This window comes from Marmota marmota, unplaced genomic scaffold (genome assembly GCF_001458135.2).
Source record: "Marmota marmota marmota unplaced genomic scaffold, marMar, whole genome shotgun sequence".
NCBI lineage: Eukaryota > Metazoa > Chordata > Mammalia > Rodentia > Sciuridae > Marmota > Marmota marmota.
Genome location: NW_026000026.1, coordinates 23,181,706 through 23,204,464, shown reverse-complemented (window position 1 = coordinate 23,204,464; position 22,759 = coordinate 23,181,706). Strand labels below are relative to the sequence as shown.

The 22,759-nt window shown below is 37.4% G+C and overlaps 1 protein-coding gene across 1 annotated transcript in view; it reads right to left on the bottom strand.

The window, feature by feature from the left end:
• Pigu (phosphatidylinositol glycan anchor biosynthesis class U) overlaps window positions 1-14,301 on the bottom strand; it is a 79,442-nt gene extending 65,141 nt beyond the window's left edge. The window contains exons 1-2 of the mRNA XM_015481500.2: window positions 14,140-14,301; window positions 2,012-2,076 (exon numbers count right to left, since the gene is read on the bottom strand). Of these exons, the coding sequence (XP_015336986.2) occupies window positions 2,012-2,076; window positions 14,140-14,269 (195 nt within the window). The 5' untranslated portion in view covers window positions 14,270-14,301. The remainder of the gene's footprint in view (window positions 1-2,011; window positions 2,077-14,139) is intronic.
• Window positions 14,302-22,759: the final 8,458 nt, after the last annotated feature.

The window sequence follows — 22,759 nt, the reverse complement described above, 5'->3', positions numbered from 1 at the left end:
AAAAAAAAAAAAAAAAAAAATATATATATATATATATATATATATATAAAAAAGAATAGAATAGGAAATACTGGGGAATGATACTGGCCAAAATATATTATTATATTGTGTGCATGTACAAATATATAACAACTGATGCCACCATTATTTGTAACTATAATATCCCAATTAAAAATAAATGGTATGTAAAAAAGTGGATGTGTAACCGATGTGAATCTGCAATTTGTATACGGGGTAAAAATGAGAGTTCATAATCTGCGTGAATCAAATGTATGAAATATGATATGTTAAGAGCTTTGTAATGTTTTGAACAATAATAAAATAATAATAATAATTTAAAAAAATGGACAGGGCTGGGGCTATAACTCAGTGGCAAAGCACTTGCCTAGCATGCATGAGACATTGGTTTTGATCCTCAGCACCACATAAAAATTAAAAAATAAAGGCATTCTGTCCATCTATAACTATAAAAAAAATTAAGAAAAAAATAAATGGACAAAAAAAATAGAAAAAATATTGGAAAAAAAATGTGGTTAATGTAGTAAGGAGGGTCTACAGGGTTTTGTATGCTCCTTGAAGGTATTTGGATTTTATCCTGAGGTCAATGGTTAAGGATTTAAAGGAGCTGAGTAAAACAGTGACAAAATCAGATTTACATTTTAGAAAAATGGCCCTGAAAGCACAATAAAGAGTAAATGAGAGGCTGGAGTTGTGGCTCAGTGGTAAAGCACTTGCCTGGCATGTGTGAGGCCCTGGGTTCAATCCTTAGCACCGCATATAAATAAATAAATAAAATAAAAAAGATCCATTTACAACTAAAAAATATTAAAAAAAAAAAAAAAGAGAGAGAGTAGGGGCTGGGGCTGTAGCTCAGTGGCAAAGTGCTTGCCTCGCATGTGTGAAACACTGGGTTCAATCCTCAGCACCACGTAAAAAATAAAAACATAGATATTGTGTCCATATACAACTAAAAAAAATAATAATAAAAAAAGAGTAAGTGAAGGGGCTAAGGTTGTATAGCTCAATGGCTGAGCGCTTGCCTAGCATGTGTAAGGTACTGAGTTTGATTCTCAGCACCAAATAAAATAAATGTATTATGTCCATTTACAACTAAAAAAAAAAAGAAAAAGAAAAGTAAATGAAGCTGGGCTCAGTGGTACATGCCTATAATCTCAAGCTACTCCAACAGGCTGAGGCAGGAGGATTGACAAGTTTGAGGCAAATCTCAGAAACTTACCAAGACCCTGTCTCAAAACAAAAAAGTAAAAAAGGGGCTAGGAATTCAGTTTAGTGGAGAGAGGCACTCAGTCCAATACCCAGTACTGTGCCAAAAAAAAAAAAAAAAAAGAAGAAGAAGAAATGAGCAAGACTGAACTGAGAAAGACTTGTCAGGAAGCTATTGGAGTAACCCAAACAAGAGATCATGGTGACCTAATTAAGAGTGTTTTTACTAATCTTTTTTTTTTTAAGGACTTTTTTTTTTTTTTTGGTTGTAAATGGACACAATACTTGTATTTTATTTATTTATGTGGTGATGAGGATTGACCACAGTGCCCCTCACATATGAGATAAGCACTCTACCACTGAGCCACAACCCCAGCCCACTGTTTTTACTAATCTTAAAAACTAATTTTATGGGTTAAATAAGCTTTAGTGGGCTTTTTAAGAAACTAACATTGATGTTAAGTTTTCATGGAAAAGCATGTTTCAAAGAACCAATTACATGCTACTCAGCACACCAACTATCCATGGTTACAATTTATTTGCCATTTAAAAGTCACTTCTACAGAAATCTCACCTGTTTCTCCAAGTTACAATCTTAATCTGGATCATTTCAACAGTAACTATGAAACTACCTTTTTATCCAGAGGACATCTAAAAAAGGGTTGTTTCTAAATAGGATTTTCAAAAATAGATCCTTTTAAATGTTTGTACAAAACAAAGGTTAGGCTTTGGTATCTATGACGGTAAACCACTCTTAGTACCCCGAAAAGAAAACAAGAACACTTACTTCATGAAATATTGCTCCAGAATACGGAGATACTCCCAAGTCTAACAGTGAGAGGCCTTCGACCACTGAAAAGCAAGACATCCACGTTCACTCAGACTTCACAGACAGCAGATGATCATAAACTGAAATGTTAGATATGTCCGGGACCAAGAAGGGCCTAAGAGTTTATCTAATCCCTTTCATCTAATCCCCAGAAAGTGTTTGCAAATTTTTAGTTGAACATTTCTGAGAATGAGGAACTCTGTTCCATACACAGCATCCCTTTCCATTGTGGGGCAACACTCGTTAGGAGAAAGTTTTTGCTTGTTACTGGGGACTGAATCCAGGGGTGCTCAACCACTTAGCCACATTCCCAGCCCTTTTTATTTATTTACTTATTTTAAAATTTTTAGTTTAGGGGCTGGGGATGTGGCTCAAGCGGTAGCGCGCTCGCCTGGCATGCGTGCGACCCGGGTTCGATCCTCAGCACCACATACAAACAAAGATGTTGTGTCCGCCGAAAACTAAAAAAAAAAAAAATATTAAAAAAAAATTTTTAGTTTAGACGGACATAATATCTCTAGTTTATTTATTTTTATGTGGTATTGATGATCAAACCCAGTGCCTCAGACATGCTAGGCAAATACTCTACCATTGGGCCACAACCCCTGCCCTTTTTATTTTTTGAGACAGGGTCTTCCTAAGTTGCTTAGGTTTTTGCTAAATTGCTAAGGCTGACCTTAAATTTACAATCCTCCTGCCTCAGCCTCCAGAATTACGGGGATTATAGGGGTGTGCCAGTGCCCCTAGTTTAGGAGAAGGTTTTATATTAAACTGTACATTTCCTTCTACCTCTTTGTAACTTCCACACACTCTAAAAACTATTTCTTTTACATTTGTTATGTTTTGGGGAATGGGGCAGAACATATCAGAAGCTGATTAGAAACGTCCGTAGAGTGGGGAAATGGGCAGTCATTCTCATATTCTGCTTGACTGTGTGACATTTGTTATCAGCTTTTCTACAGGGCAATATGTATCTTTTAGGTATATGCCTTTTGATTCTAAGACGACAGTTCTTAGGACAGTTTCTCCTAAGGAAATATTGGGCAAGTGCCCAAAGAGATATGTTCAGTATAGTGTTCAAGAGCACTGAAAAATTGGGTAATAATCTCAATGCCTATCAATATAAATTTATCTAAATACATTGATATATGTTTTTATGATGGGATACTTAGAAATTGCAGTTATAGCCAGGCGCAGTGGCACACTCCTATAATCCCAGCAGCTCAGGAGGCTGACGCAGGAGGACCAAGAGTTCAAAGCCAGCATCAACAACAATAAGCCGGCATCATCAACAAAAGTAAGCAACTCAGTGAGACCCTGCATCTAAATAAAATACAAAATAGGGATAGGGATGTGGCTCAGTGGTCGAGTGACCCTGGGTTCAATTCCTGGTGCCCCCTCCCCCAAAACTGCAGTTATAAATACTTAAATAATAAGTGGAACAGGGGCTGGGGATGTGGCTCAAGCGGTAGCCCACTCGCCTGGTGTGCGTGCGGCCCAGGTTCGATCCTCAGCACCACATACAAAGATGTTGTGCCTGCCGATAACTAAAAAATAAATATTAAAAAAAATTCTCTCTCTCTGCCTCTCTCTCTCTTTAAAAATAAATAAATAAATAAATAAATAAATGGAACAAAAAAGGAAAGCTATCCTTACAGAGAATTCTAAGCATCAAGTGTAGAAGGAAAGACAGAAGAAAAAAATCACTATTTGACCCACTGAAATAATTCTAAAGGGTAATAACTGTCATCAGTGGATACTACAATCAGTGGGTAAAAAATATGATAAAAACCAGCATATGCAAAGGGAAAAATAATTTTACACAGATAAACCTGACATTCACTTCCTTAATTATGTGACCAAGTTAAACATCATTAATAATAGGTTAACCATATTAACACCAAGTTCTTCCTAATATGATTCACTGAGATATATATGGTCCTCATGCCAAAAATGTGGTACCCATGCCAAAAAAATATTTCTCCAATTTCTTCATGAGAAAACATCAAACAAATCCAAATTAAGAGAAAAAAAATAACTAGTCAATACTCTTAAAAATGTAAGTTTGAGCAGGTGTCCCACATTGGAATAGACTAAAGGAAAAACAACTAAATGCAAAATGAGATTACAGATTGAATAGTAGCAGAAAAAGAACATTCACAGGGAAGTGGTAATAAGGTCTGTGCTTTAGTTAATAGCACTGAATCAATGTTAAACTTCTGTTGTAGGCACTTTATTACAGCAGTATAGGATGTTAACATCAGAAGCTGGGTGAAGGATAAACAGAAAGTCTATATACTTTTGTTTTGTTTTTTTAGTTATAAAAGGACACAATACCTTTATTTTATTTATTTATTTTTATGTGGTGCTGAGGATTGAACCCAGTGCCTCATATGTGCACTTTGCCAAAAGGCTCTACCACTGAGCTACAACCCAGCCCCATATGTACTATTTCTCCAATGTTTTAAAAATCTAAAATTATTTCAAAGTTAAAAGTTAAAATTAAGGGCTGGGGCTCAGTGGTAGGGCGCCCGCCGTGCACGTGTGAGGCACTGGGTTTGATCCTCAGCACCACATAAAAATAAATAAAGATATTGTGTCCATCTACAACTAAAAAAATGTTTTAAAAAAAAGTTAAAATTAAAAAACAAAGTATAGATCTAAATTTACTGAAGGGAGCGCTGTCCATGGAATAGTCTTAAATGAAGAGTAGGTCATAAAACAGCATGTAAAATATAATACAATTTTTATTTTAAACTTTTATAAGCATTCATTCATTTCATTATTTGAGAGAATGAATATATATTTGATGAGAAATGTCTGGAAAAATAAATATTAAAATGTTAACAATAATGATCTTTGGATGATAAGATTACAGAAAATGTTTAGTTTCTTTTATCCTTTCTTCATCTTTCTGAATCAGTAATACACATGAAGTATTTTATAATTTTTAAAAAGAATCAAGAAAAATCATTTTTAAAATAGGGGACAAAAGATTTAAAAAAGACATAAAATGGAGCTATAAAAGTCTATAAAGTGGATAGGCTTATAAATGTATAAAATATCTCAGAAGGATACATAAAAAACCAATAACAATGGTTGCCTCCAAGGAATGAAACTTAATAGCTATGAGAAAGTGGTACAACCAGGCATGGCAACCTATGCCCGTAGTCCTAGACCAGCTTGGGCAACATAGTGAGATCCCTATCTCAAGGAAAGGAAGAGGATGTGAGGGCAATTTGGCTGTGACCTCTGCTACCCGACTGGTTTCTGGGGTTGGTTTGGCTAATCTAGTCAACTAAGCAGGTATTCCCTTCCTCCCTCATCCCTCAATGTACTGATCACTAAAGCTGTGCACTCAGTGAAAGAAGACAACCTTCCCCAGCAGGACTATCCTTCAGTCAAGGATGTATGAGTAGCTGTGCTTCACTACTGGAACCTCTAAATAAGCTCTCAAGGAAAGGAAGAAAAGAAAAAAGAAAGTGGTAGAAAGATGACTTTTAATCATGTAGCCTTTTGCAACTGGGATTTTTGAACCAAGTGATTGAATTACCTATTCAAAAACAAATAAATGAGGGGCTGGTGTTGTGGCTCAGTGGTAGAGTGCTTGCCTAGCATGCAAGAGGCACTGGGTTCGATCCTCAGCACCACATAAATGTAAAATAAAGATATTGTGTCCACCTAAAACTTAAGAATAAATATTAAATAAATAAAGTCGAGATTACAGAGCTGGTTCTATAAAAAAAGAAACTATATATTTGTAATGAGTAGGCTACATATGCAACTTAAACTTTATAGCCTACCCTAAATAAGTAAACTTAATCAGTTACACAATTCATGGTGACCCTATAACAAAAACAAAGCCTTTTGTTTGAGACAATTGCAAATGGTACTCTACGCTAGGACCAGAAAGAAACATCCCTTAAGGAGTTACATAAAGAGGCTGCTATGTAACACAGGTATTAAACCAATCACCAGCAGCTTTACTAGACACCCAAGGAGATGATTCATCAGGCCACCTCATGAGGCATCTCTCAACCTAAGCCAATGGCTTCTTTCTACTCAGCAGTAAAAGCAACTGTTTAGGGGACCAGTATAAGGTTTTCTGAAAACATTACTATTCTTGTTTAATCCAGAGGGAAATTTCCAAGTATGTACCCAGAGGACTTCACAATTTTCAGGCAATTATCTCAATGTAATTTTTCTTTCAGTGCTTTTGCTAGATATTGTACATCAGTAAATTTGCTAATGTATTATCCAGAAAGTGCCTAGAAAGAATGTGGCTCAGCTCTCTTGTTGATTAAATATACCATCAAATTGCCTCACAGATAAGTCATCTGGGGGGAAGAGTCAATCTCATGTAAAAAACACGTTAAAAAACACTACAATTTACTAAAATATTAAAAAGTAGGGGCCGATATTGTGGCTCTGTGGTATAGCGTTTGCCTAGCATGCGTGAGGCACTGGGTTTGATCCCTGGAAACATGTAAAAATAAAAAATAAAGATATTATGTAAAAAAAAAAAAAGTACAGGAAGAGCAAAAACTCAAAATACTTTTAATACATTTAGCTTCCTACACTGTCATTTTTCTTATCTTGGTGCATATGAATGAAAACCCTGACATGGTCTGAGATAAAGAGTAACAAAATCCTCTTTAGAATATAAGAGTGCATCTATTCTACGTTTAAAAGAATAACTGGGACTCCCAAGTTCTAACTCATTTAACTATGTTCCACTGATATTATGCTAGGAACATTTTAAAGTCAGTTTGACAAAAAGCTTTTTTGTGAAAAAACACAAAAACTCAATAAAAACCCCAAAGAACTCATATCTTTAAGCCACTCTTTTTCCTGGAGTACATTCCAAAAATAAAACCTGAGAAAAGTTCACCAGAGTAACTGCTAACATTTCTGGCTTCATGGAATTATTATCCAATTATTACTAGGATAGTTGACCATAAGAGCTAATTAATGACGGCCAATTATTTTCAAAAAGTTGCGTTTTTGATAGACTCTCGACTTTTTTTTTTTTTTTTAAATGAGATACCTTTTATTGATTATTGTAATTTCCCAATATATAGACTAGTTAATTTATTCTACAACTTAGAAAGAATGATCAATCTCTTTCTAAGAGAGAGAGAATTTTTTTAATATTTATTTTTTAGTTCTGGGTGGACACAACATCTTTGTTTGTATGTGGTGCTGAGGATCGAACCCCGGCCGCACGCATGCCAGGTGAGCGCGCTACCGCTTGAGCCACATCCCCAGCCCACTCTCTCGACTTTTTTAAAAAAATATTTTGGTTTGGTTTTTTTCTTTTAGATAGATACAATACCTCTATTTTATTTATTTATTTTTATATAGTGCTGAGGATTGAATTCAGTGCCTCACACGTTAGGCAAGCACTGTACCACTACCGCTGAGCTACAACCCCAGCCCTGACTCTCAACTCTTACCTGATAATAATCCCATGAAGCATGAATTCTTATTTCGATATACTTATGTAATTTTCCTACAGATAACAATTAAAGTATATCATTTAGAATTATTCAAACATTATATCTGAGTTTCCCCTATCAAGGGCAAACACTGAGCTTGTTCTAAAGCAGTGGTATTCTTATACTCCTGAGAGGGTATTAAAGAAGCAGTCGTTCCAGTAGCAATGAACACAACTATCATCCAGATCTTGTTGTTTTGGTTTCTTTTTAATGTTTATTTTTAGTTGTAGTTGGACACAATACCTTTATTTTATTTGTTTTTATGTGGTGCTGAGGATCGAACCCAGGGCCTCGCACATGCTAGGCGAGCACTCTACCACTGAGCCACAACCCCAGCCCCAGATCTTGTTTTTTAAAAAAAAAAAATTTCCAGGGATGGGGATATAACTCAGTTTCTAGAGTGTTTTGCATGCACAGGTCCTGAGTTCAATCCCCAGCACCACACACAAAAAAAAATTTCCAATAAAAGGAGCCAGGGTTCCTTGGAGAAGCAGCCAATTCCAGAAGTAGACTAAGAAAAAGACAAGCTAAATTTGGAGCATCTTCTGGCTCTAGAAAGTAATGATGTATTTAAAAAAGTGGGAGGGAAATATGTCAAAAGGACAAAGTAGCCAATCTGAAAGAGATCCCAAAAGCCAAAACCAAAACAATTTAAATGATAAAATAAAAATGGTATGGATTATAAAATAAACATCCATAGGTCCATACTAATGAAGAATGACTGAATAAATAAATGAGAAAGAAACCTTTGTCAGGTGCAGCAGCAGATGCCTATAATCCAAGCACCTCAGGAGGTTGAGGCAAGAGGAGTAAGTGCTTTTGTTTTTGTTTTTTAATTTTTTAATATTTATTTTTCAGTTTTCAGTGGACACAACATCTTTATTTTATGTGGTGCTGAGGATCAAACCCAGCGCCCCGCACATGCCAGGCAAGCGCGTTACCACTTGAGCCACATCCCCAGCCCAAGAGGAATAAGTTTGAGGTCAAACTCAGCAACTTAACAAGATTCTGTCTCAAAATAAAAAACAGAGGACTGGGGTTGTGGCTCAGTGGTAAAGTACTTGCCTAGCATATGTGAGGCACTGGGTTCAATTCTCAGCATCACATATAAATAAAATGAATAAAATAAAGGTCCATTAACAACCAAAAAAAATATTTTAAAAAATAGAAAGGGTATCCTAAAAGAAAATACCACACCCACTAGGCTACTTTCTGTGTCTATGGATTTCTTGGTCTGAACGCTTCAAATAAAGAGAGAATTGTACATTATGTTTTTTGATCACTGGCTCCCCTCACCTAGTATATTTTCAAGGTTCATACATGTTGTATCATGTACATGTACTACATTCCTTTATATGGCTGATTCAAAGCCCATTGATATATATATGCTGTATTTTTTTTCACTAATTCATCAATTTGGTACACAATCCTGACCACTAAGAGTAAGATAACCCTGAAGATTTGTGTACAAGATATTTTTTGTGTATGTGGATTATATGCTTCCATTTCTCTTAGGTATAGAAGGTTGTAATACTTGGAAGACATCGTTACTTTGATTAACATTTTGAGAAATTGATAGACTGTTTTCCAGTATGATTGCATTCTCTCGTTTCAACCAGTAAGGTATCAGGGTTTTAATTTTTCAGCATCCTCACCAACACTTGAGATTCAATTTCTTCTTGATTATAACTGTTCACTTTGACTTAAAGTAGTATCTTGTGATTTGATTTGCTATTGGATTTGAGTATTTTTCATGTTAATTGGCTACTTTTTAATTTTCTTTGGAATATTGTCAATGTAGACTCATTGCCAAATTTTCATCTGAGTTATCTTTTATTATTGATTTATAACAGGTCTTTATTTATATTTTAATTATATATTTAAATATATTCTAATTTCCTTATTGGGTATACAATTTGCAAATATTTACTCTAATTTTGGAGGTTATATTTTCATTTTCTCAATGTAGGATTTGTGACTCAAAATTGTTTAATTTTGATGATAGCCACATTATTTCCTTTGTTACTTAAGCCCTGGGATGTCTAAGTAGTCTGTCAAACCCACAATGAAGAATATTTACCCTTTCATTTTACAACAAAGGTTTATTTTTAGCTTCACATTTAGGTCTATGGTGCATTTTGAAACAATCTTTCTGTATGTTATAATGAAGTGGCCCCATTTCATTTGTATGCCTATCAGTGCTCCCTTGTCCCAGCACCATGTCTGGAAGATACCTCTTTCCCTGACTGAATTGTCCTGGGATACTTGTCAAAATCAACTGACTGTAAATATGCACATTTTGGTATGAAATGACTTGAATCTATGGGTATATGTGGTATTATTTCCTCGATATTATTATCATTTTGATGTGTGAACATGTGCAACTTTTCATTGACACAGGTCTTCTTTAACCTAAATAAATTTTCAATATTTTCTTAAAAAAAAAAAAATAGAAAGGATAGCTGGGCATGATAGTGCACGCCTGTAATCCTAGTGGCTCAGGAGGCTGAGGCAGGAGGATCACGAGTTCAAAGCCAGCCTCAGCAAAAGCGAGGCGCTAAGCAACTCAGTGAGACCCTGTAGCAAAATAAAATACAAAATAGGGCTGGGGATGTGGCTCAGTGGTAAAGTGCCCCTGAGTTCAATCCCCAGTATCCTCCCCCCACACACCCCCAAAAATAGAAAGGGTTAAGGATGTGGCTCAGTGGTAAAGCACCCCTGGGTTCAATAACAGTTGTGGGGGCTGGTGATGGGGGCACATATTATTAGCTATATGATCTTAGGCGAGTGATTTAATCTGTGCCTAAATTTTCTCATCTAGGACTGGGGATGTGGCTCAAGTGGAAGCACGCTTGCCTGGCATGCATGCGGCCCGGGTTCGATCCTCAGCACCACATACAAAAAAAACAAAGATCTTGTGTCTGCCAAAAACTAAAAAATAAAAAAAAATAAATATTAAAAAAAAAAAAAAACAAAGATGCTGTGTCCGCCAATAAATATTAAAAATAAATAAATTTTCTCATCTATAAAATGGGCTGAATAACAGTATTGGCATCATGGGCGATTTTAGAGTTGTTTATTAATATAACTAACATGCTTAGAACACTGCCTGACATGCAGGAGGCATTATATCAATGTAAATCTTTATTATTTGTATTAGACTGAGAAGCTAGTGCTTATATTTCATAAAAAAGGAAATTCATATATACATTTTTTGTTTAGTTATACTATCAAACTGATGAGTTTATAGAAATGGGTAAGAGAAAAGATCTCTTTTCTATTTTAATAAATATCTGTTATCTTTGCCTGCCTAGTCTCAATTTTCCCCTCTTCTGGAAACAGCACCCTAATTTTCCTTATAGGGTACTCCCTCTTTTGGGTGAGGCTGCCTCCTTTCCATGAATCAGGCTGACCACAGCAACTGGTTGAAGGATGGGTATATAACCCAAATCAGTTCAATGCGATTTAATTCCAAGGCTTTTGTTGTGTTCAATGAAGAGTCACTCTCTTTTCACTTGACTTGAAACTGAGAGGATATAAAGTCAGTGGCCACTCTTGCCAACACCTTGGAAGAACCTGTCTGAATGTAGCCAATGCTGGATCCAGTTAGGCCTGAAGTCAGGTCTATCCTTGGGCTGTTCAGTTATGAAGGCCAATAAATTCCTTTTTTATTGCAATCTGGCCAGTTTGCGTTGGGATTCTGTCATCTGCATGTGAAAGAATTAATAATATACTGACTTAAAGATAACAATCATCCCCTCCAAGTATACAACTTCTCACTTGTTCTCATTTTAAAAAATTAGCCCATATTACAGCCAACCAAAATCTATTTGGATCCAAGGCCCTTTCAAAGAACTGGTCAAAGACATGGTGAAACCGAAAGGGCTTTGGTATTTTGAAATGCCTGCCTTTTAGGGCTTAAGCTATCCCATTTAAAGTATACTTTGAAGACAAATGATACTTACAGATATTGTACCCTCCCCTAAAATAAGACAAATAATAATCCTGACTTAATCAGATCTAAATGATGGATGATTACTAAATCTTTCGTCCTCTAGCCCTGCCACTGGCCACAAGCTCCAGACCTAACCTCTGAATTTTACACATCAAACACTTAACTGCTCTTTCCTTTCTGCCAATGTCAGCACTGATTCTTCATAGTATCTAAACTTAAAAGCTCAGAATTAAACTTTTTGGCTTTCATCATCATGCTGAATTTCAACATGGATTATTTCATTTAATTTCCTATTTTATAGAGCTAGTTGGGTGTGGTGACCGATGCCTATAAACCCAGCTACTCAAGAGACCAATGTAGGAAAAACCAGGATAGCCTGGGCAACTTAAATCCTGTTTCAAATTTTTTAAAAATATATAAAAAGAGCTGGGGATATAGTTCAGTGGTATAGCACCTCTGGGTTCAACCCCCAGGAAGGAAGGAAGGAAGGAAGGAGAGACAGGAAGAGAAGGAAATCACATGGCTAGTAAGTGGCAAGCCAGAGAAAGACCCTTCCCGAGATTTCAGAACCTATGCTTTTAAGCACCACACAACAATGCCTCATCTTTGGATCCTTTAATCTGCCTATCCTATAAAATAACAAATTTAATGCTATCTTTTCTTCCATACTTATTCAACATTAACTATGCACCTGCTCTAGGCCAGACACCAATGAACTTAGGCAGGAATAAAACAATGTCGTTGAAGAAGCTCACAGTGGAGGGAAAAATCAAAAAGAAACAAATAATTATAACATAAGATGAGAAATACTCTTAATAAGAATATGTCTAAAGGGTTAAGATTGCAGAAGAGGGGCTGGGATTGTGGCTCAGCAGTAGAGCGCTCCCTAGCACAGGCAGGGACCCGGGTTCAATCCTCAGCACCACATAAAAATAAAAGGCATTGTGTTGTGTCCATCTTCACCTAAAAAATAAATATTAAAAAAAAAAAAAAGATTGCAGCAGAAGAGTGTCTGGTATCCACAAGAAAGCAGGATTCAATTCAGTTCAACAAAAATTACATGCAAAGATAACAAACCCAAGTTTTTTCCATCTCAGGTATGAACTATAACCATCTTTATCACCATTCACCGACTGGGAAACTTAGGCAGATTACTTCTTTCAATTTCAAGTTTCCTCATATGTAAAATGGGGGAAATAATACCATCTACACCATAGAATTACTGTGAAGACTAAATGAGAAAAGGCACATAAAAGGCTTACCATAGTCCTTGATACATACTAAGTATTTTTAGGAACTTCAATGCTATTCCTAAAACACTCATTCATTTTACCATTCTCCATTCCAAAATGTCTATGGTGTAACATCAAAACATCAAAACTCTATATCTTAAAATTCTAGGGCTGGGGCTGTAGCTCAGCAGCAGAGCACTTGCCTAGCATGCATGAGGCACTGGGTTCAATCCTCAGCATCACATAAAAATCAACAAATAAAATAAAGGCATTGGGGCTGAGATTGTGGCTCAGCGCTTGCCTAGCACCGGCAAGAACCAGTTCGATCCTCAGCACCACATAAAAATAAAGGCATTGTGTTGTGTCCATCTACACCTAAAAAATAAATATAAGAAAAAAATTTTTAAAAAATAAAATTCTAGGAGAGGAAGGGAATTCTGGAGTGCTGGCTACATGCTGTACACGGTCATAAAAATTCACTGAGCTCTATCTACACTTATAATTTGTATGCTGTATGTTTATTTTACTTTAGTTAAAAAAAAAATCTTTACCTTTTTAATTATCAAACTCTGGACCCAACCTTACTTACTTTCTTACTTACTTTCCCCTCTTACTTTCCCATTTTGGACATTTCACATCCTTGAACATTTCTTGATTCTGTTTAAATTCTGCTACCTGGAACTCTCCTTTTCTCTAATCTTTGGCAAACCCTACGTCCTTCAAGAGTCAACGCAAATCCTCCATCCTTAGGAAATTGGAAAAGGAGGGGCAGTTTATTCAAGGCTAGAACACTAAGTAAAGAAATGGGAAGACACAGGATGAACACTTTGCCTGTGGCTCCTTCAGCCCAATTTCTGAGTCTCCTTGTAGCCACTAGTATAAAACAAAGTTTGATGAATAACTTACAGAAATAAGAAGAAACAGTAGGAAAAACTGCACTAAGGTCCTTGACTGGTCAGAGGCGACTAAGGACATCTACAGACGCTCTTCCCACTAAGAGACTGGTCCCCTCATTCGGGTCCCCCGTCCCCTCCGCTACACTGGGTCACTACTAGTGATCCTGCTCCAAACTCGGACGCTTTTCACAAATTATGCTCCACACAGAATCCTCTTCTCTTATCTCAACCCTTCTACGGATCACGTCCTTGGGCTCAGAACAGCGAGTAGGGCACGCCCCCTCAGATACCCACCTCTAGGGTGGTACAGCCTCTTGAGCCCAAACCTTATACCACCTCCTGCACATCCCCTCCGCTCCTCAGGAGCGCCCTCACATCTCCAAAGACCCCCTGAGCAGGTCAATTTCCTGAGAACCGTGCGGCCACTTCCCACCCGCCTCCCATTCACAGAGGCCGTGATAAGCTCGGGCCGGGTCTGGCCGCCCATTCGAGCCGGCGGTCTCACCTCTCTTCCAAGAGCTCAGTGGGGATACCACCTCCACCCGCTCGGAAATGAACTCGGCCAGACTGGAGCGGAACAAGGCCGCCCGCACAGTCACGGCCACCACCAGCACCAGGGCCAAGGGAGCCGCCATGATATCTGGGGCGGGCGCGCAGGCGAGAAGGAAAAGGCGAGGCGGAAGAGCCTGGCGATCTGCGCACCACCGTCTGTAGTTCCGCGATTGGGAGCGCGCCGCTGCTTCTGCGGGAGCGTCCAGACCTAGGAACTACGACTCCCAGGAAGCCCTGCGGTGGGAAGGGCCGGGCGACGGACAGCGGGGCGTATCAAATTTGGAGCAAGTGTTTGACCGACTCCCTACGATCACAGGTGAATTGTAAAACTTCGCAGGCCAAAGGGAAAGTTATCGTCCTGGGATTGTGAACAAGTTTTGAAGAGATGTTAATTTTACCCTTGTGTGTATGTTTTTCATGTTAAAACATCTACTTTTTTTTGTTTTACAAGAATGTTAAAATTTATTTTACTTATTCTGCAATTGCTTATTGAACGCCAGCTATCGGCCAGTCGCTGTATGAGTAGTAGCATTGATAGTAGCGGACAACATTCTGCACGACCTTGCTTCACCTTTCTGTGCCTCAGAACCCTCATCTGAAAACTCTGCTGGTTGTAGGCTCACTAGAGACGGCTGAAGAATGTTTAGAAAATTTGCCAGTTGCTTTTTAAAACACAGCCATTATTGAAAATGAAATGGTATAAACTTAGTAAACTAAATCACATTGAAAACAAGGGAATAAATAGTCTTAACTCGTTACTTCCGAATAGTTTTTACTACATACTTTTTCATCCGCGTTCTTTTTCAAGATTTTTTTATTTTAGTTATAGATGGACACAAAACTTTATTTTATTGATTTATTTTTATATGGTGCTGGGTATCAAATCCACTGCCTCACACGTGCAAGACAAGAGCTCTACCACTGAGCCAAAACCTCCAACCTCGTTGATGTTCTTGAGGTTACTTAACACTACTGTATGGGTGCTATAGTGAAGTGCTACTACTCTTCTCAAATCAGGTGAGTTACTTCAGGTTGTTAGTTTGAAATCCCTCCAGGTGGGAGTGTTTACACCAAGGAAATCAGCAAATACTACAAATCAGGGATTTGAGATTTGAAGAGCACATTGATAAGCATTAACAGCTTACCACTTCATTGATTAATGTATGAAAAGTGTATGATAAGTGCTTAAATATTAACTTTATACCTAATATTAAATAAGTATGTGAGGAAATTTCAGATCTGTGAAGAAAATGAAACTGCATCATTGGGTAATTGTGGTTGAATATTTCAAAATAACTAGTAGAATTTTGAATGTTTCTAACATAAAGAAATGATAAATGTCTGAGGTAATGGATTTGCCATTTGCCATGATTTGATCATAACATTGGGTACATGTATTGAGTTGTCATTCTAATTCATAAATATGTAAATTACTATGTGTCAAATAAAAACAAAAATATATTTTAAAAAAGAAACAAAGCATGATGGGGAATAACTATGGTCAGGTATACATTTTAAAATATCTTTGTTTCTCCAAACCTTATGTTGGATGTTGGAGATTATTATAGTGACAAAATTTGCACTCCTGCCTTTATGGAGCTTGGGGAGTAGTTGAAAGATATGAGAATCTTAAGAATAACAAATAAGGGGCTGGAGTTGTGGCTCGGTTATAGAGCGCTCATCTAGCGCGTGCCAGACTCTGGGTTCGATCCTCAGCACCATATAAAAATAAAATAAAGGTATTGTGTCCAACTACAACTAAAATAAAATATTAAAAAAAGAATAAGAAATAAAAGTAAAATTACAAGCCATGAATGAAGAGAGAGAAAGTAGGGAAGCAGGATACTAGGAGAAGGAAAAAATTGGCCTTTCTGAACCACTGAGAGGAACAGGCCCCCTTTGGGGGAGGGGATTATGAAGGAATATATATGTATATAACTACTATTTGAGCCCTTGCTCAAAAGTGCCAAGCATACCACAGATTTTTCCTTTCCTTTTCTTTTCCCCCCCGTCCCGCCGGAATTGAACCCAGCAGCACTCAAACAATGAACCATATCCCTTAACCATTTCATTTTTTATTTTGAGATAAAGACTCATTAAGTTGCTTAAGTCCTGGCTAATTTGCTGAGATTGGTCTCAAACTTGCAATCCTCCTGCCTCAGCCTCCCTAGATGGGCTGATTACAGGTGTAATTACAGGTGTGCGCCACCATACCAGCTATACTGTACTCTTAATGCACATAAATTTATTTAATCTGTACACATTCCTTCCTAAAGATGTAAATGTTACTTAAAAGGGGAAGATATATGTATTACATCATGAGAAGCAGAAGTGATTAAAACACCATCCTCAAAGGGAAGATAGAACAAGATTATGCAATGTAAAATGCTTAGCACATACCCAGGGCTCCATATACATTAGATCATCCTAACAGATGGCTTAAAAATTCTTGTAGTATTATCTCTGTTTGGGAAAAACAGTGATTGGCCATTGCAGGTGGAAGGTGAGACCCAAACCACCAGTTCCCAGTCTTAAGTGTACACAGAATGTCCATCAAGCCAGCAGTTCCCAAATATGAGTGTGTTGTATCTCAATATTTTAAAAATGAGACCTTTTAAAAATGAGACCTAAATGTAAGAGTTAAATTATAAAACTCATACAAGAAAACAAGTAAATCTTGGGGCTGGGGTTGTGGTTCAGTGGGAGAATTCTTGCCTAGCATGTGTGAGGCCCTGGGTTCGATCCTCAGCACCACATAAAAATGAATAAATAAAATAAAGGTATTGTGTTCAACTACAACTAAAAAATAAATATTGAAAAAAAACAAGTAAATCTTAATAACTCTGAAATAGGCAATGGTTTCTTAGATACAACACTAAATGTACAGGCAAAAAATGAAGAAATAAATAAATTGGAACTTCATCAAAATTGAAAACTTGGGCTCCAAAGGACAACACCAAAAAATAAGAGTGCACACAGAATGGGAGACAATATCTGCAAATTATATATTAGGACTTATTCAAATATATAAAGAACTCTGACAACTCAGTTGTAAAAAGACAAATACCCAAATGAGCAAAGGATTTGAATAGACCCATCAGCAAACAAGATAAACAAATGACCCATAAACATAGAGAAGAAGGACTGGGGCTGTAGCTCAGTGGTAGAGTGCTTGCCTAGCACATGTGAGGCCCTGGGTTCAATCCTCAGCACCACATAAAAATAAATGAATAAAATAAAGGTATGTCCATCTACAACTAAAAATTAAAAACACATGAAAAGATGTTCAACATCATTGAAAAGTGGCAAAATGCAAATCAAAACCACAAAATATCACTTCATACTCTCTATGATAGGTATAATAAATAATAATATGATAACAAGGAAGTGGAGAAATTGGAATCCTCTTACACTGCATGTAGGACATAAAGTACTATAATTCCTTTGGAAATGGTTTCGAAGTCCCTTAAAATGTTAAACATAGGGGCTGGGGCTGTAGCTCAGTGGCAAAGCACTTGGTGGCAAAGCACTTGCCTAGCATGTGTGAGACACTGAGTTCGATCCTAAGCACCATATAAAAAATAAAATAAAGGCATTCATTCTGTCCATCTACAACTACAAAAAGTTCTATAAAAATTGTTAAACATAGAGCTGGGGATGTGGTTCAATGATACAGCACTCACCTAACATACATGAAGCCTTTGGTTCAATCCCCGGCATTGCCACCTCCTCCCTCCCAAAAAAAAAAAAAAAAAAAAAAACTTAAACAGAAGTACTGATACATGCTACAACATGCATGAAATTTGAAAACATGATGCTAAGTGAAATAAGCCACACACCACTAATTATATGATTTCATTTATGTAAAATGTACAGAATAGACAGATCTATAGAAGAGAAAATAGATTAGTGATTGCCTAAGGCTGGAGGCGGTTAGGGGAATAGAAAATGGGAAATGACTGCTACTGGTTACAGAGGGGTTATTTGGTTTTTTTAGGTACTGAGGCTTGAACCCAGAAGCACTTAACCACTGCCACATCCCCAGTCCTTTTATTTTTATTTTCAGACAGGTCTCGCTAAGTTACTTAGGGCCTCTAAATTGCTGAAGCTGGCTTTGAACTTGCAGTCCTCCTGTTTTAGCCTCCTGAGCCACTGGGATTACAGGAATAGGTCACCATGCCTGGCCCAGAGTTTCTTTTTGAACTGCTGAATGTGTTTTAAAATTAGATCTGGATGGTTGAATTTTTCAGTGAATATACTCAAAAACATTGAATTATACACCTTAAATTCATTAATTTTATGATGTGTATTATATCCTCAATATCATTTTTTTAAAATAGCATTAGAATCAGTTGGCAGATGTATTGTTGTTGTTGTCATTTTTATTTTGAGAAGGGGTCTTATTATGTTAACCACAGAACTCCTGGATTCCAGTGATCTTCCAGCCCAGCCTCCCAAGTAGCTGAGTCTATAGGAAAGTGCCACTGTGCTTAGCTGGAAATGGGTTTGTTGTTCCTTGTTTCTGTTTAATTTCCCCTTTTCCTTCCCTCTGTTTTTTGTTTGTTTGTTTGTTTTTTAATATATTTTTAGTTGTTGATGGACCTTTATTTTATTCATTTATTTATATGTGGTGCTGAGAATCGAACCCAGTGCCTCACATATGTGAGGCAAGTGCTCTACCACTGAGCCACAACCCCAGCCCCTGTTTGTTTGTTTGTTTGTTTGTTTAGATAATGTTTCCCTAAACTGCCAAGGAACTTGGAATCCTCTTGCCTTAGACTCTCTAGTACCTGGGATTACAAGTGTGTGCTACCATCTCTAGCTCAGGAGATGTATTTTTTAAATGTAAACTTCCTTTTTCTGTCCTAGAGACTATGACTATTCCCAGAAAACTTCTTTCTTTATCTTTCCAGGTAATTCTTTTTTAAAAAAAATTTTTCTAATTAGTTATACATGACAGTGAATGCATTTTGACATATCATACATAAATGGACTATAACTTCTCATTCTTCTGGTTGTACGTGATGTAGAATTACACTAATCATGTAATCATATATGCACAAAGGTTAATAATGTTTAATTCATTCTCTATTCTTCCCTCTCTGTGTAATCCAAATACCTCTATTCTTCCCTAGACTCCCCCCAACCCCGGCCGTATTGTGAACTAGCATCCACATATCAGAGAAAACATTTGGCCTTTGGTTCTTTGAATTGGCTTATTTCACTTAGTATAATATTCTCTAGCTCCGTCCATTTATTGCCAAATGCCATAATTTCATTCTTTAAGGCTGAGTAATATTCCATTGTGTATATATACCACATTTTCTTTATCCATTCTTCTGTTGAATCTTTGGGTAATTCTGATGTTAGTGATTCAGAAGCCATATCTTGAAAAACATGACCCTGAAGATATAGGTATTCTGTAGCTTAAGCAACAAAAAGATGAATATAGTAATAAGATAGCAAGTACCGGGCATGGTGGCACACGCCTGTAATTCCAGCAGCTCAGGAGGCTGAGACAGGAAGACTGCAAGTTCAAAGCCAGCCTCAGCAACTGTGAGGCACTAAGCAACTCAGTGAGACCCTTTCTCTAAATAAAATACAAAATAGGGATAGGGATGTGGCTCAGTGGTCAAGTGCCCCTGAGTTCAATCCCCGCTACCCACCCCTACTGGCAAAAAAAAAAAAGAGATAGCAAGTATTGAGTTTTTACAATGTGTTAAGTACTATGTTAAGTGCTTCACATATACATGGACTATTATAGGTACTATTAATTATTATTTCCCTATCACTACATGCACATGAGAAAACAGAGGAACAAAGAGTTTTAGTAATTTATCTAAGATTACATGGCCAGTGCCAGAACCAGGATCTGTAGGTAAACTCCATATATTGTGGTTAAGTTGCCCTGCCTGAGAAAATGAAAGGAATTTGAGTTGGATTGGGTTTTTTTTTAATATTAATTTTTTAGTTTTAGGTGAACACAGTATCTTCAATTTGTTTTAATGTGGTGCTGAGAATCGAACCCAGTGCCTCATGCATGCTAGGCGAGCATGCTACCACTTGAGCCACATCCCCAGCCCCATGGGTTGGATTGTTTTGTTTTAGTTGAGGATGAAGGGTAGAGATTAGAAAGGAGAGAGAGCAAGCAAGGTAATTCTCTCCTGAGAAACCAAAGGTCCCAGGTGATTTGTGGGTTATCTAAAGAAGAAGAAATAGAAGAGACTCTGAGATATTAAGTGAACAACTGTAAGCCACACGCCTGGGACTGGGGTAATTTTTTCTAACTATTCATTGAGTACCAGAGAACCAATTTCCAGATTCTATGCTAAGCTATGAATGGTCTTATCCAGTATATTTCATTGATTCCAAATACCAAACTGATTCTGGCTGTTTTTAACATAAGAGCAGTTAACTAGAAGGCTATTAGGAAGCTCACAGGGTCAAGAGAAGATTGGGGTAGGAATCAACACAGGGCTGTTAGAGACCACCTATCAGGTTAATCATTCCACCACCAGAATGAATGAACTTCAACCAGTTTTAATGCACTTGCATCATGCTATTCGAGAGTCAATGTTCAGCCAGGCATGGTGGCACATTGCCTGTAATCCCAGTGGCTCAGGAGGCTGAGATAGGAGGATCCTGAGTTCAAAGGCAACCTCAGCAAAAGCAAGGCGCTAAGTAACTCAGTGAAATCCTCTGATACAAAATCGGGCTGGGGATATGGTTCAGTGGTCGAATGCCCCTGAGTTCAATCCCCAGTACAAAAAAAAAAAGAGTCAGTGTTCTTGGAAAGAGCATGAGATTGCCAAGCAATGTGGTGCACACCTGTAATCTCAGCTACTCAAGAGGTTGAGGCAGGAGGATCACAAGTTCAAGGCAACTTGGAGCAATTTAGCAGGAACCTATCTCAAAATAAAAAGGGCTAAGGATGTAGCTCAGTGGTAAAATACTCCTAAGTTCAATCATCATTACTACAAAAAAAAAAAAAAAAGAAGAAGAAAAGAGAAAGCATAAGATTGATTGAGATTAGGTCCTGTACCTGCCTTCTGACCTGTGTGTAGGGTGACAAGAGAAAGGGATCTATAATAAGAAGTTAGATGGTAAATATACCATGCTTGCCTCAAGATGACATACTTCAAAAGCAACTGGGCAGTCAATTCAGTGAAGGCAATTTTTTTTTCTTTTGGTACTGGGGATTAAACCCATGGGTACTTAACTACTGAGCCAAATCCCCAGCCCTTTTTATTTTTTATTTTGAGACAGGGCTAAATTACTGGGGTTGGCCTTAAACTCTCAATCCTCCTGCCTCAGGCAAACACAATAATGGTGGTAAGGAAGAGATACAGTTCCTCCCATATTAGAGTTAATAGTCTAGCAGTGAGTCACACTAAATAGAAGTAAGCAGACAAATCAAATTATTAGAGTTTGTTATTAGACCTATGCAGGCAACAGACTAGGAACAAGTATAATGAAGACTTCCTATAGATTAGGTGGTCAAGGAAAGCCTGTTTAAGGAGGTAATATTTAACCTGAGGCCTAAGAGATGAGAAGTAGTCATTGACATTGACATTGACATTAACCTGAGGCCTAAGAGATGAGAAGTAGTCATTGACATTGACAAGAGTTGGCAATGAACCTGGCACAGTTTGTGCACACCTATAATCCCAGCAGTTTGGGAGACTGAGGCAGGAAGATCACGAGTTCAAAGCCAGCCTCCACAAAAGCGAGGCACTAAGCAACTCAGTGAGACCCTGTCTCTAAATAAAATACAAAATAGGGCTGGAGATGTGGTTCAGTGGTCAAGTGCCCCTAAGTTCAATCCCCAGTACCACCCGCCCCCCAAAAAAACAAGAGTTGGCAGTGGTATGTATGAGGAGGAGCTTGCAGTGAGAGGCCAATGTCATTTTAGTGATGTGAGCAAGAGGTACGAAGAAACTAGGCAGGAGCCAGATGAACTTTATAAATCATGATACTAAGTTGAATTCTTATTCTAAAATCAATGGGAAGACCACTGAAAGGTTCCAAGTAGAATTGGAACATGATCACAACTTAGATTTTTATTTTGCTTTTGAGGTGTTAGGGATTGAAAAGATTGGGAAAGTCACAGCCCTTCTCTGTGACTTTCATTAATAAAAATTTGAAAGACAGCAAGTTAAAGCAAAAATTTCAGACTAATGAGTATATAAAATCTTTAAACACAAATGGAGGCTTTTTTTTTTTTTCCTAGGCTGCCTGGTGACTAGCCAACATTGTGAATGACATAAATAAATAGCTAGGTGAGGAAGTTCATGACATTCCAACCACAGCAAAAGCCATCCTTTAGAAGAACAAGACTAAGATACAAACTAGGCTTAAAACCGTATATGACCATATACCTTTATTCTTGGAAGGCAATAGAATCTAGCCAGAAATTTAAGAAAGACTAATCAATGTTTATAAGAACACACTGGAAATTAGCTTTGTCTTCAGGTTTGTTGTTGTTTTGATAGTGTACTCAGAGGTCCGGAGCAGTTGGGAAAGACAGAGTGAGACCAAGCCACATACCTTCCATGAACAAGATGCCTGGTTTG